General features: G+C 35.0%; 1 protein-coding gene across 1 annotated transcript in view; it reads left to right on the top strand.

Moving 5' to 3' along the window:
* The window catches only part of CACNA2D3 (calcium voltage-gated channel auxiliary subunit alpha2delta 3), a gene marked incomplete at its 5' end in the record, with an annotated part of 460,819 nt that overhangs the window by 320,904 nt on the left and 124,996 nt on the right, over positions 1-14,919 (top strand). Inside the window, one exon of the mRNA XM_080625495.1 lies at positions 8,179-8,196. Coding sequence (XP_080481621.1) covers positions 8,179-8,196 — 18 coding nt within the window. The remainder of the gene's footprint in view (positions 1-8,178; positions 8,197-14,919) is intronic.

Genomic DNA, 14,919 nt, shown 5'->3' with positions numbered 1-14,919 from the left:
AAGAATTTGTTCATTTCCCAAATGTGAAAAGACATTTATGTGAGAATAGATGAAAAAATGAATATTTTTATATGCACCTATCTTTTGAGGTTGATTCATTTTTTCCTTCCTCCCTTTCCTCTCTCCTTTCGTGGTAACTCAGAACAAGTCTTTACAGTATAAAGACTTTGGTTTTTTTTTTTTTGTTGTTGTTTGTTTGTTTGTTTTGGTTTAGGTTTTTTTTTTCTTTTTTCGGGCCATGTTTTACTACAGTGGAGTTACTTGCCTCTTACTAGAACTATTTCCTGGGAAAAATTCTCATGCTATTATCTATTGTCTTACTAACAGTCTTTCTGAATGTCTCATTTAGAAATAATTAGCATTAATAATAATTAAAATGACACTATCTGATCCTCTAGAGGTGGTACAAATGCTAGTAAATACTAAAGAGTACTAAGGTTATAGAAGCAGAAAGAGATTAATCGTATAATTTGGTGCTATTTTACGTAGGTGAGAACCAGAATCCTATAAGCATGCTGGATGTCTTATTATGTGTAATGATGTTCAGTTTTAGAAATTTCTTTTCCTTTTTATTTTATGACTAAGAGCAAGGCTGAAAAAATTCTTGATATCTAGAATATATGTGTACTGTTTTCAGTTCTGTTGTGTAGGTAGACAAAATGAACATTGTATTATTGTTTTGTACAATGTGAAACCACTTCAGTGTACTTAAGGTTGAATAGTACATGCTTAACTGGAGTGTAGTGTGAAGGGTTTTTTTTTACCAGGCTTTAGAGGTATGATTAGAAGCTCTTTCTCAGTTTCCACCTTAATTCACTTGTGCACCCTGTTCTGGCTTCCCTGGCTCTTCTCTTTGTATGTCTAAAAGCTTTTTGAAGGGCTATTATTTAATACTTCACGATAAATTTGCTTATAAATTGAAAAATAAATTCTGGTCTTCCAAAAAGTATAAAGAGCTGTTATCATTTGGCAATCCATATCCAGTTTTTAATCCACTTACCTACACCTTTTTGGGATCCAGGAATTTCAGTGATTTTTCATCTTTTAAATAAAAATTTGTGATTTAAATTGAGCTTTCTAAACTTTGTGGTGCTTTACTAAAGCAACTAATGCTAAAAGCAGGCACACTAGAAAAAGTTGCATACTAAATTGTTTAAAATAAATTAATAACATTAATAGAAAAATATTGAAATACTGTTTTCCTCTACCTTCAAAATTTTACTTATATACCTTACTGTAGGTAAGCTCATATTCTCACCTTTGATCTGGTGTTATGATGTAAGTTTAAGCTGATCTTGATCTTAGATTGGTAAAAGCAACACATTCAAGACACAGATAATTCTTATAATTTATTAATATAATACTGCATTTCTATTACTTGAAAGCAAACCCAAACAATAGCTCAAATCAAACAAGCACAAAACCCCAGTGTGCAGTGTACATAATTTTTTTTTTGAGGCAACAGAAGACATAATGGTTTTCTCTGTAAAAATATGATTGCTATACCATAAAACATTTTAAAATATTTTAAATATAACAATAGTAAATATGTTAATTTCTTTTAATTCTTTTCAGATTTACGTAGTGTACAGTGTGAAATACGATTGTCAATGAAATTTAACATCATATCCAGACATGGCTATACATTTTCTCAGTAGCAACAGGAGTTAGAATAATAGAATAATAGAATCATAGAATAGTTAGGGTTGGAAAGGACCTTAAGACCATCTAGTTCCAGCCCCCTGCCATGGGCAGGGACACCTCACACTAAACAATGTTACCCAAGGCCTCATCCATCCTGGCCTTGAACAATATCACCAGGGACGGAGCATTCACAACTTCCCTGGGCAACCCATTCCAGTGCCTCACCATCCTTACAGTAAAGAACTTCTTCCTTATATCCAATCTAAGCTTCCCCTGTTTAAGTTTTAACCCATTACCACTTGTCCTATCACTACAGTCCCTAATGAATAGTCCCTCCCCAGCATCCTTATAGGCCCCCTTCAGATACTGGAAGGCTGCTATGAGGTCTCCACGCAGCCTTCTCTTCTCCAGGCTGAACAGCCCCAACTTTCTCAGCCTATCTTCACATGAGAGGTGCTCCAAACCCCTGACCATCCTTGTGGGCCCTCCTCTGGACTTGTTCCAACAGTTCCATGTCCTTTTTATGTTGAGGACACCAGAACTGCACACAATACTCCAAGTGAGGTCTCACGAGCAGAGTAGAGGGGCAGGATCACCTCCTTCAACCTACTAGTCATGCTCCTTTTGATGCAGCCCAGGATACGGTTGGCTTTCTGGGCTGTGAGCGCACACTGCTGGCTCATGTTAAGTTTCTCATTGACCAACACCCCGAAGTCCTTCTCTGCAGGGCTGCTCTGAATCTCTTCTCTGCCCAACCTGTAGCTGTGCCTGGGATTGCTCCGACCCATACTACTTTCAAATGATTTATTCCAAATTGCTGTGTTCACTTCTGTACCGGTAATATAAAGGGATGGGCTGGCTGACTACTGACACCTACTGAAGCAAAACAAACCAAACCTGCTATCTCACTAAAATTTAAACAAACTCTATTAATGGAAATATGTGAATTATCACCAGTCATGTAATTTAGTTACAAATTATTGTAATTATTGCAAATTCAGTTATTGTAATAATAGGTATTTAAACAGTGCAAAAGTTTCTGATAATTTTCAGAGCTAGGGACATTTAGGGGCCTGTATTTATCTCTAGCAATTAGTTCTGAAGCTCTGCTCAGAAATGGGCACTCTATGAATTACTCTGTGAGCACTGTATGAATTAAAAAAACCCCTACTAATAAGTTGTTTCTTAATTTAATCTGATACCCTTGCCGCTCCTGTGTTTTCTCTTTGGCATGTTTCATAAGAGCTAACTTCTTTCCTTTCTGTCATCTTTATAAGATTCTTTTTAAATAGAGAACTAGAACTGTTATTTTCATCTATATTTTATCACTCTCTCCTCCATACCAGCATTTACATATTCTTTAACTGGTATACTTTGTATGCTGTGCACAGGCTATTCTTGACTGAAATGCTTTAGTTAATGCAAAATATGTGCTAGCACATTAAAACAATTATGTGAACAAAAAGGATTTGGTATTGAATCCCCTGAAAAATTGTGTGCATTTTCCTCACAGCTGTTGGCACAGAAAGCTGCACGTTAATGTCACTCTTTTAATATTTAGACTGAAATCTTAACATCAGGAATATCCCAGTAGGTGGCTGAATTTTATTTCTTCCTCCATGGATGCGTATCATTATCTATGATGCCTCTAGTACCTACATGGTTCTAGGAAGTGGGGAATAAGCGCATAAATTGTAAAAGAAAATTTGCCAAAATCATAATATTTAAATGCTATATCTCATAGCAACTGAGTAAGTAGATTTTAAAGTTGTAAATTTACATTTTCTGCTAAAAATTGAGAGTTTGAATGTTCTTTCTATTTTCTCCCAAGTTTTTTGCCATTTTTGTGAAGAGCTATGGAAGTCTTCCTAGCAACATATGAAATGCTTTGCAGTTCTTTATACACAAGAATAAGCTATCATCTACCCCTATGTTTAACTGCATGATGCCATAAGCAACCTATTTTACAGAGTTTCTGGCACATGTAGGCACTAAGTGTTCAATTTTATTTTTTTTGTCTCATTTTCATCTGAGGTGATTCACTGGTAGGTACGACATCTTCCTCCTTGCTGTGGTGTTAACTACAGGACCTATATGCTTGTCACAATATTTCACATCTTTCCTGAATGTGTATTTCCCAAAAGTAAAAGTTCTAATATATACCACGATACACTCAATACCAAATTCAGAGGCAGTACGCAATATGTACAGGGTGAGTCTGAACATTGCAAACCACTGTAATTTTTCTATGCATAGATGTTAAATTGAGTGCAGCTAAGAAACTATTTACAGAAATGGCTGTACTATCAAAACTGTCTTCATACTTGTTGATTATTTACTGTCATGTTTGTACTTATTGATTTGTATTGTATCTGATTATGGAACAATCAAATCAGTAGGGTTGTTAGCCTTGTTCTGAGACTACTGACATTTAAATAGTTTGGCAGGAGAATAGGACTGGAAATTAGGTCAATGAATCTAAAATAAGAGTTATTTCTTTATTTTTGAGTGCTTTAACATAAATACATTGCAATAGTGTAGTTTTTTGACAAAGGTAATTTCATGCAATCATTATTAAAGAGGAAATCAAGGTTAATCTCCTAGTGATACTTTTTTTGTTTAATAATAAAAATGGTAGTTTTTTTTTTTTTTTAATGAGAAAATGTTGACTATAATTTAGTCTTGCAGGAGGGTTTTTTTGAGGGTTTTTTTTGTTGTTGTGTTTTGTTTTTTTTTTTTGCCGTTCTTCAAATAAATATAAGGTGGAATTCTGATCCAGCAGATCAATAACTTTATAATTCTAGTATGCTTTCCTTTAATACTTCTAGACTTGGTTTCTTGAAAATCAAGGACCTACAGCTACATAATGTATTGTATAAATTGTTGCAATTGCTGTAAAATGTTTTGGAAGTGTATGGATTTTTTGGTTTAAAATTATCATGCACTCATTTACAAAATCAGCCTTTCTGAACTTTTGTTAAGGCTGAAAGGAAACAGGCTTTTGTGGGGTTTTGTCATAGAGTACTTACTAGGACTACTGGTCCTGTTACATATGCCTGCTGCTTCTAAAGATAGTATTTCTGATCTATCAATGGCCTTGTTTCACTCAAATTGGCCTCGCAGTTATCTCATCCAAGAAAAGGTGCAACATCCTTGATGTTGGACTCCTTTGCTATCTTGGTTTGTTTTACCACATTAGTATTGTCTGTAATTTTTCTGATAATACCAAACACATTTCCAGGAAGGGCTAAAACTGTACTAGAGTATTTGCAAAGTGGAAAGTCTGACACTGTGCTCAATAACAGCATAAACCCCCCACCACCTACAGTTATTTATTCTGTGCTACATTGTGTGAAAAGACCCCATGTTGACCTGAATTGAGAGGTGGGATTCTCAAAATGTCTTATTGGCATCAAGCATGCTGTGAACTTCAGGGGGCTTGCAGTCTCTGAAGGGTACTCTTTTACAACACAAAACAGAAGAAGAAGAGTTTGGTAAACAAAATCAGTGGTTTATAGGAAATTATAGTTTATGGGAAAGATAGATTAACAGAAAAGTGTTTGAAAACAAATCCCCTCCATTATTATCACTGTGTCCTTGCAAGTCTATGATCTATAATCTATATCTATCTATAATTATCTATCTATATATATAATCTATATATAATCTATATGCTGTATAATCTATCAATTTTTTGAGGTTGCAACAAATTTACACAGTTCTATCAAGATTCCTAAGTCTGCTTTTCTACACCAGAAAATCCTCTCTGGTTTCCCCTGGTGCTTATAAGTCTGCAGGCTTCTGTCCCTGCCATACCTGGCAGTTCTGCAACAGCTTCTTCTGTGGAGGAATGGCTCGCTTCCCTTCTCAGGGCCCCTCTTAACCCAGCCTGCAACAACTGGGAGACAGCAAATGACCAGACCTCCTTCCTGCACCACAGCCATAATCCTTTTAACAGAACATGTATTACCCACATGGTAAACTAGGGCATGTGTCTGTTTTATTTGTTCCTATCACGCATCTTCTGTAGAGACAATCACCAGAGGGAGGAAACTAATGGAAAACAAAGAGAAACAGGCAGTGCTTTGGTATGGTTGGAGCTGAATAAAGATGCCAAAATGGCACAGTTTACCATAGATATAAGTGGAACAGAAAGATCCACAGTGCTTTCTGAGGACCAGGGAAAGATCACGTATCTTACTGCAAACTGCCTCATAGCAGTATATAAAGCAAACCACAGGAATCGGAGGTACCTGCTGAGTTTTACACAGAGACAGGCAGTTTTTAGACTAGGCAATAAAGGATCAGACCAGAGGACTATTACTGTTATTGTTAGGAAAATTATTTGTTTCCTATGGCCTCCCAGAAGGGGTAATAGCAGACAAACCACCATAGTTTATTCCAAAGGAATTTGTAGCAATTATTAAGCCGAATTGCTGAAATACGGGACCATGTAACAGCCAAGTTTCAAATCAGCCATGGAATGAAGATTTGTCTGGCTGTAACAAAGACAGTGAACTTGGATTTTGAAACTTAGGTGAAAAGTTATTATTAATGTGCTCTTGAAAATAATCTTAGTAAAAGCAACAGAGATAGCTGGATTCAACTTCAGTTTCCAGTCCCAATAGAGCATCTGTGTGCATGCATTTGTTCTGGGCTTGTGTGTTCAGGTTTTTAATATTCTTCCCTACCCCACTCCCCTCTTTCTTGAACCTATCTCCACTGTATGTGGACTACAGGCTTTCTAATTTAGTTTGAATATCACCTGAAAGAAGCATTTCTGCAATGACACTCTGTACCTAGGATTGCATATGCTGCTTTGGATGCCTTTACTGTAGTTGAAGTACCACTTTTTAGAATATGGGATACAAATTAGCTCATTATGAAAACATACGAATTTGCTTGGGCAAACTGTAGAGTTCTTTACTATTTATTCCAAAGGTGGAATTTAGACGTAATTCTTTACCTTACCTGTCTTTATCAGAGATACCAATGAAAGGATGCTTGTAATTTTCACGTGTATTTAGCAAGAAGATGGCATTAAAAAAAAAACCTCAACAAAACAAAAAACAAACCCAATGAAGAACCCTCAAAAAACAGCATTGGAGAGAAAACCAGTTTCATTGCTACAATAGGAAATAAAAACAATTATACCACAACTTTCTCTTTTTGATTGAATGGAAAAAATAAAAAGCTTCCACTTACCAAAGCAGTTAACCAAGTTAAAGACTAATAAGTAGATGGACATTCAGAAAAGCTTTAAACTGCACTAAGTAATGCACTGATCTCTTATACGGGATTTAGCTCATGTATCTACAGTTAATCTGGTATCTGCAATTTCTGCCGCAACTCTTGTATATTGTTCTATATAACAAATTATTTAAACAACAGGCTTTTAAACAAACACATATCAGTCATGCTTTAACATGATCACAGCTCATATTATGCTATTTGATTATGCAAATTTTAAGATTAAATTCTTTTACCTACAGCAGTCCTTCCTGCCATGAATTTTGTTACATGTTGTGAAAACAGACAAATTGTGGCTGGTTGCTTTCAGTATTTGTGAATTAGGTATGCTGTAACGATTCTCTTTCACAATATATGCTAATGTGGACTTTAGCTTTTAGCAGAGTGCTATATGGAAGGTGGGTTTTTTTTCTATCTTTTTTAATTCAGAGCAAGAACAAAAGGTCAGTCAAAAGCTCACTAGAGATCTTGAAGGTGTTTTTGCATTTGGTATTGATTCACCTGCCTGTTTCTGTGTTCAGCTGATGCCTGTAAAGTAAAAATTTATATCAGAAAAAGAAATTTTCTGAGAAACACAAGACTAAATTGTTGTGTACTCTCAATTTTTCTATGAGTATGAAAGTAAGAGGAGACAAATTCAGAAAAAGGGAAAACTATTGCCTCTATAATACTTTATTTTTCTGATTTTATCTCTGGTTTTCTTTTTCCTAAAGTCTAAACAGAACTCATTTTTCAACTCTTGATAAATAAGGGGTTTTTTACATGTAATGGAGTCTACTGCCTGTTCTCCATGCCTTTTTACATGAGTTGTTGCTTAAGTGAATACTGTGCATACAACCAGGTATTGTTAAACTTGTGTAAGAATGTCTCTGTGATATAGATATGCATATATGCATAAACACTTATCTTTTATTTGTTTATATGTACTTACAACCATACTTGTGTTTATAGTATGGAAATGTATTGTTCTATCATACATTATTGCATATTATGCATATATGATATGTTTGCACAAGCAGTAACTGTGTATCGCCATTTTGTTTTTCTTTCCTTTGTCATAGAGAATACAACCTTCTACTTCAATATGACAAACTGCTCTTAATGTCAAAGTCATTCATAAGTGTAGGTTTAGATGTTTACAAATGAAAAATATCTAGTTATAAATCTCTAGTTTCTGTAGTTTCTTTGTTTTGTATTATGTTTGTGACTTTATGAACACAACAGCTAAAGTAGCTGTCCAAATTTATGTATAATGATTGCTTGTTCTGTTTTGTTGCTTTCCAGCTCCCTCAGGCTCAAAAGGTAAAATATTTTAATTGAATCTTAGTCATTCAAAGTAGTCACCAGTCCTTCAGTTTCCATGGTGTTGTGAGTATGGTACAGTAGTGATCAGTGAAACAGCTGACTGCTACAGTGGGGGCTCTGAAGTTGAGCAGCAAGAAAGGTAGCTGACATCAAGGCCAGCTAAGGTACCTGCTGAGAGCAGCTCTTTAAACATAGAAGCTATTTAACATGATAGACATATAGTAGCCTATAACTTTGAAACAATGGGGAGGCTACTCTATCAGCAATTTGAAATAGTAAGGATAAAAATATCACCTCATTACACCATGTGAAACATCTCTGGATTGTTTTGTCTCTGTTGTATTGACTGCAGAACTCATGGTAGAGCTAATACCCTTTCACTGCTCCCCACTGTATCAACACACCTTTGAATACATCCAGCATCTGACTAATAGGTTGCATACAGTTTTCCTACAGTATGCTCATGCCTTTAAACAACTTCTGTATTTGATGGTATGTTAACAGAGTCACCACTGCACGTTGCGATAGCATAATGATTGTGGCAAACTCAACTAATTGCTTGATGCATGTTGCATCATAGAATCACAGAATACTTTGGGTTGGAAGGGACCTGAAAGATCATCTAGTTCCAACCCCCCGCCATAGAAGGGGACACACAGTCATCCTTGTACATTTCAAACATATAATTAAAGTTTCCAGAAAATAGAAATCTTGATGCTGTTTTGAGGCTTGCAGTGAAAAATATTAAAATTAAAAAATTAAGATGCTGGGAAATTGTAATATTCACTCTTCCAAGTTGTTCTTATTGTAAAGAACAGCTAAGTAAAGCATATATAGGTAAATAGAATACAATTAATGAGTTGAACATCGCTGCTATTAAGTCTTGGATGATGACTTTAATGAAAGCTATAGGTTAAATGATTTTCAGTGAATAGCTTTTGCAGAATGATGAGGGCATTCATGGAACTCTAAATGTTTAATGACTGTTATCCACTTTTTAATTTAAAAAGCAAGAAATGTGAGCACATGATCTTTTATGATGCTATGTATATTTGAAATTTCCTTGCTTATTGAGCTCAGAAAATTCTATTTTAAATCTGCACATAATATGCTATTTTGTGACACTAGACTATGTCCATAGTTTGTTCTTGTGTTTTGGTAATTGTAGAGCCTATCAAATGGGACATGGCAACAAAAATGGTTGCTTTATTTTTTTTCCCCTTCCGTCTTCCTTTTGGAAATAAATGGTTTAAAGAAATCTTTTATTTACAGCTTTCTAGAAAAGTAGAAGGACTAAAAGACTGGCTATACTGGCTAACTTTGGCTTTTTCATGTTCACCTGCTTGTCTAAAAGTTTATGGCAAATGCTCATAACAGTTTGCAGAAAGAAGAGACAGAAGGAGGTTATAATACAGTGGTGCAGGAAGACATAGCCAGTCAGGCTGTTTACCAGATTGTGTCATGTGGTGCAGTATTGTATGTTCTGATGCCCACAATTTGGAGCTTTTAAATAATGTTCTGGTACAATTTACTCAAGTTCGATGATAGTGAAAAAACACAATTTTCATGGAAGGTAAAAAATGTGTGTTTACCTCTTCAGCAAACGCATTCAGAACTAAACCCACATATTATGTATGTATGCATAATGTCTAGTTGACTGTATGCTACTTTCATGCAGGGAAAGAAGAGTGGGGTGGGAGTGAAGGAATGGGATAGGGAGGGAGGACAGATGCAAGTGATCCACAAGGGCTTTTGATAACTTCAGGTAAGAAATAAGCCTTTTCATAAGCATGGCTTAGTAGCTTAAGAACAAAACAAGAGACTCTCTTGCTGTCTGCAAGGTGAAAGGGAATCAGCACAGGGCCAGTGCATGCCTTTATGAATGACTTAGTCACTAGTGTACATGTTTTGCCATATGGTGTCTGAACTTGTACTATTTTGGTTTTTTTTGAATCTATGTATCATCTTGCAAATGTTTTCTGTATAAACATTTCAAACAGTCATGTCTCTCTAAACATGTTCACTTTAATCTTTAAGTGATCTGAAAGAAAAACGTGGCATTCCAAGTTTACTTTTACTATTTTATACCTGTTATAAATACTTTGTCGTCTTGGTGAAACGCGTTATGTCTTTTATGTGAAACACTTTGGCTACAATCTTCTTGGTGTTTACTCAATGTTCTGTGGTGATTACATATTGATTCTGAATTCCTGTAGATTCTCAACTGTCTGCAGCAGATAAATAACAATTAAGTCTGTTACTGTTACATTATCTGCTCTAAATCAAGTTGCTGCAAATTCAGAATTGGAGTGCAGGTGAAATGAAGTATGAGGAATTTCAAGTGGATGTCTCTTGCACCATGGTATTTGCCTTGAAAAGATCTTTGTGAAATAACTTATTCTTAAAATAGAAAATACCACAAAACGAAAAAAAAAAATTCCAAACGCCATTATTTCATATTATATAGATGCTGATTTAATATGGTTATGTAGCTTTCAGAAGAAAATATTAGGAAGAGCTAATTTATCTAAAAGAGCGAGCCGCTATCCAGGCAAATGCAACAAATTTATGTGGATTTTATATGTCCTCTATGTTGCTTTTCTGCATGTTTTTAGGTAACCATCCCACAGGGCTGTGAAAATAGTAATAAACCAAAACTAATAACTCAAATTTACCAATTTTCAGACTTTTTCAGTGTGGCTTCCAAACTGACATTTATCTTTCAAACACTTTTGAAGAACAGCTTTTGTATTTATCGATGAGCAAAATCTGTTCTTAATAGCTCAGAAAGGTATTTTGTTTCCTAGTAGGAAAACTTTACTTGCTTTCTCGAGCAAACACAGCAGGATTCAAAATCTGTTGTCCTACTCCCGCTATGATGTTTTGTTCTACTTAGCTTGTATGAAGAGGTAGAAGTTAAGAGATTAGGAACACAAATCAGAAGCAGATAGTGTTTAGGAACACTCAGATTGTGGGGTTTTGTTTTGTTTTGTTATTTTTTTAATTCTAATAATTCTTTCATGAATGGAATCGAATTTCCTCCATGTAGAAATGTTTTGATGATGTTTGTTGCCCTAAAGTTCCTGACAGCTTTCTTCTCTCTTTCTGTGTTATACCTTACATTCTGTAAGTAGTGCTCTGCTCTCCTTTTATCTTGATGCCATCATCTTTCAGCCATTTGGGAGCATCATTTATCATTCCCTGCATCATTTACCTTCTTAGACTTTGAAGTGTTGAATTAACTGTCACTGGGAATAGAAAATACAAAATTTGCAAAGCTGCTACTTCATTGAAGTGCATGACTAGTGATTTTAGCATTTTTGTAAAATTATAGGAGTTAATCTAGTGAAGTACAAAATGATAATGAAATAAATATTTTGACCCTGATTTAGCATTCTTTTGGATCTCTTTCCTGCTGCTAAGAGGCTATTGTCTTTCAGTTTTGTAATGTTTATGAAGTTGAGTGATGCATTCAGAAAACTGCATTAAAATTTTTACTTACATGTTAATCACAATCTTAAATTTAGTTTACAAATTTCTCATACTCCTCCACAAGCAAGCTGGCTTTTAATAATATTTTTGAGACAGCAATGTGCAAACTAAGTAACTATTTTACAATTTGAGGGGGTTTTCTTGTGCTTCATTTCTGTGTGCTAAACATGGAACTGTCTCTCTAATACACTTATAGAGGTTCCTATATTTTTCCAGGCTGTAATTTAAATCTAAACTAAAATAATAGCTATTTTTTATTCTTGTAATCTCTATAAACCACAATTAAATAGTCAAATTCCAATTCTCTGATGCTTGCAGCCTACCTCATGACTATAATTGGAACATAAAAGCACGGTAGTCACAGGAAAAGACATCTCGTGAAGCAAGCCTTTGTGGAGTGAGGAAAGGAAGAACAAGAGTAGGTTGGGAAGGTGGCGGAGTTATAACAAGGTGGTGAACAAAAAAGCTTCAACATGAACCTCATACTTCAAATACACCCCAATGGAACTGCTGACTGCTGTGGGTAAAGTTTCAGCAGCAGCATTATGGCACTTTGAACTCTGGGGCATTGTCAGAGTGTTTGCAGTGTTTCCATGTCCCCCAGTTTCACCCCACTTTTATTTCCTCTTAATATAGCGGTGTTTCCCCCTTATTTTCCAATTGTGTGTTGGTAACCTGTTGGTTTTTTAACTAAATATTGTGGAAAACAAAGCTCTTGTTGTGGGATCATGAAAAATCCAGTAAGGGCAAACATGAGGACTATGTCAAACAACAAAAGAGTTAGTGTAAAAATTATCTTTTGTTTTGCTAGGCATTGTTTAAATTAGATAATGAAAACTGGATAAAATTAGCACTACATAAGTTAACTTTTCAGCTGAGCTGAACAGTTCTCCCAGGATTTTCTGATATATATCATGGCCATAATAAATATGTATTTACAAAAAGATATTTTGAGGTTTTAGTTCTAATATTTTCTTGGATTAATGTCTTTTAAATGTCTGAAAATTGATGAAAACATTCTAGAAACTTGATACTAGTTGTGGTTGTCTAAAACACAGCGTCTAAACTATGAAAGATACCTGGAAAAATATAAGGTTTAGATCTCAAAATTTGTCTCCTTTTTGTTACTAATTATAGGCGAAAAATCAGTGTCAAAAAATAGAATTGCCCCATCAAATTTGCCTTTTATTTTAATAATTTGCATATTGTTGATTTTGCCCTTTTTTTTTATTCATCCATAACAGTTAGGGAATGTGTATATCTAGCATAAAAACAGCGCTTCACACCTAAAGTGAAAGAATATTGAGTATTGGTTTTGGAGAAAAAAACCCAACAAAACAAAAATATAACCTAAGGAAAAAGGATACAGGCTTTGTTACTGTCCTTATTTGTTCTTTCATCTCAGGACATATCCACTGGTTCACTGCTGCCTGAGCCCGGCTTCATTATAAACATTGCACAATATATATAGACAAGAGTATTGTATTAATAATAATAGATATGGATACTACTACCTCTGTGTCAGAAATTCTGGAGAACCTGTTGTAACTCTTCTTGACTATAAACTCCTAAGAAAAATATTCCTCAGATTCCTTTTGCCACATTAGAAGCACCTAAGGAAATGCATATTCTTTCCTGTATATGTGTTTCTGGAGTAATTTTGGAACACAGAAGATAGATGTTAGTGCTAGACTTAAGGCTGAACTGATATGCTTCATGTGAGGAGTAAGTGGATGCTTGTTTATTTGTTATTTCTGGAGATCTATTTGGGGTTGCTCTGTGCAGGTTAACCCTATACAGCAAGGTGTTAAAGGGAAAACTGTAGGAGTTTAATCTATTTCTAAAAGGAGTTTTTCCCCAATTATGAAACTATTACTGCTAGGCATTAGAGAGCTGTGATTTTCTCAGAGTTCTGTTTCTTTATTCCAAACAGCTGAGAGTCATTTTAGCCTGGGAATGCAGTTTTCCGCATTCATGAGATGATTTTTAAAAGCTTGTTATTGTTCACTAAGCGTTTTACCAAACTGAGTGTCCATGGACCTTGTAGAGATTCTTGTCTAAAACCGTTTCCACTAGGTCTTTTCAATAGAATGACTTTCTGTGACAAACCACTAATGTGGTCTCTTTAATTCATCATTTTAGACTGTAGATGATAGCTTACAAAATCCTGAGATCTAGTTGAAAACTCTGTGTTTTGGTTTGGGGGTCTAGTTTTAGGCTTCCTTGCCAGTGTCATCCGAAGTAGCCTAGCAATTCTGAGACATGGTGCATGTTACAGAAACTAGAAGAGCTTACTGTTTTGCAATACTATTGGATGAACATGTTGAAAAATGAATATTCCATAGCATAATTCATCCAAAATTCAAAAGAACTGAACTCAGCCATTGAATTACATATATATTTTTACTCTACCATTGTAATTCTATGTTTTAGAGAGCCACAGGAATAACAACAGTTAAACAATTTGGTTTTATGTGAGGATATCTTTCCAGGCTTGAAGGAATAAGAAATATCTGAGGGGCTGTACATTTCAGTAGTTTCCCATATGCATGAATCCACGTCCTTAGTATTCCACTGAACCTAATTCCCATGAATTCTTGTTGCACCAATTTGACATTTTTGTAGGTCCCTTATCCAGTCAAGCACTGTCAAATAACTGGCATTTCATAGATCTCTGAGGCTAAAGCTTTTTCTTGTAATTGTGTAACTGCTTAAATATTCCCAGAATCACCTGACAAAAGAGGTCTACTTGTTTCACTTATGATGTAAAAGAGATGGTAATGTCTTTTGCTAAGGGCAAGAAGAAAATAAAATTAATTAATGAAGATCCAGAGTTGAAGCTAAACTCGGGAAATTAAATTGACGTTTATTTTGTTGCTTTTGGTTTGTTAGTAAACCCTAGAGGGAATTACGTTATTGTAAGCATTTATTTTTAGCAGAAGTTGAAATTTGTAGTGTATTCAAATGTAGAACTAAATCAGAAATTAATAGCCCAGCAGAAAGTTAGAAAAGGAAAGAATTTTTGAAATGGCTGGTGTAACAACAGCTGCTGCAATATGAAAACATAACTGTACACTGGCAGTACTGAAAAACAGACAGTTATTCAGCATAGAGCAGAGTCTTTTCTGGTTTTCAGAGAATAAACCTGAATATGAAAAAAATACCTTACTGCAAAGGAACTCTGCCTGTCTATACATGGTTTGCAGAGGTTCAGGGTTTCCAGTACGC

Source organism: Psittacula echo (genome assembly GCF_963264785.1).
Source record: "Psittacula echo genome assembly, chromosome: 9".
NCBI classification, from domain to species: Eukaryota; Metazoa; Chordata; class Aves; order Psittaciformes; family Psittacidae; genus Psittacula; species Psittacula echo.
The sequence above is the reverse complement of the archived record's forward strand: the minus strand, read 5'-3'. Positions and strand labels throughout refer to the sequence as shown.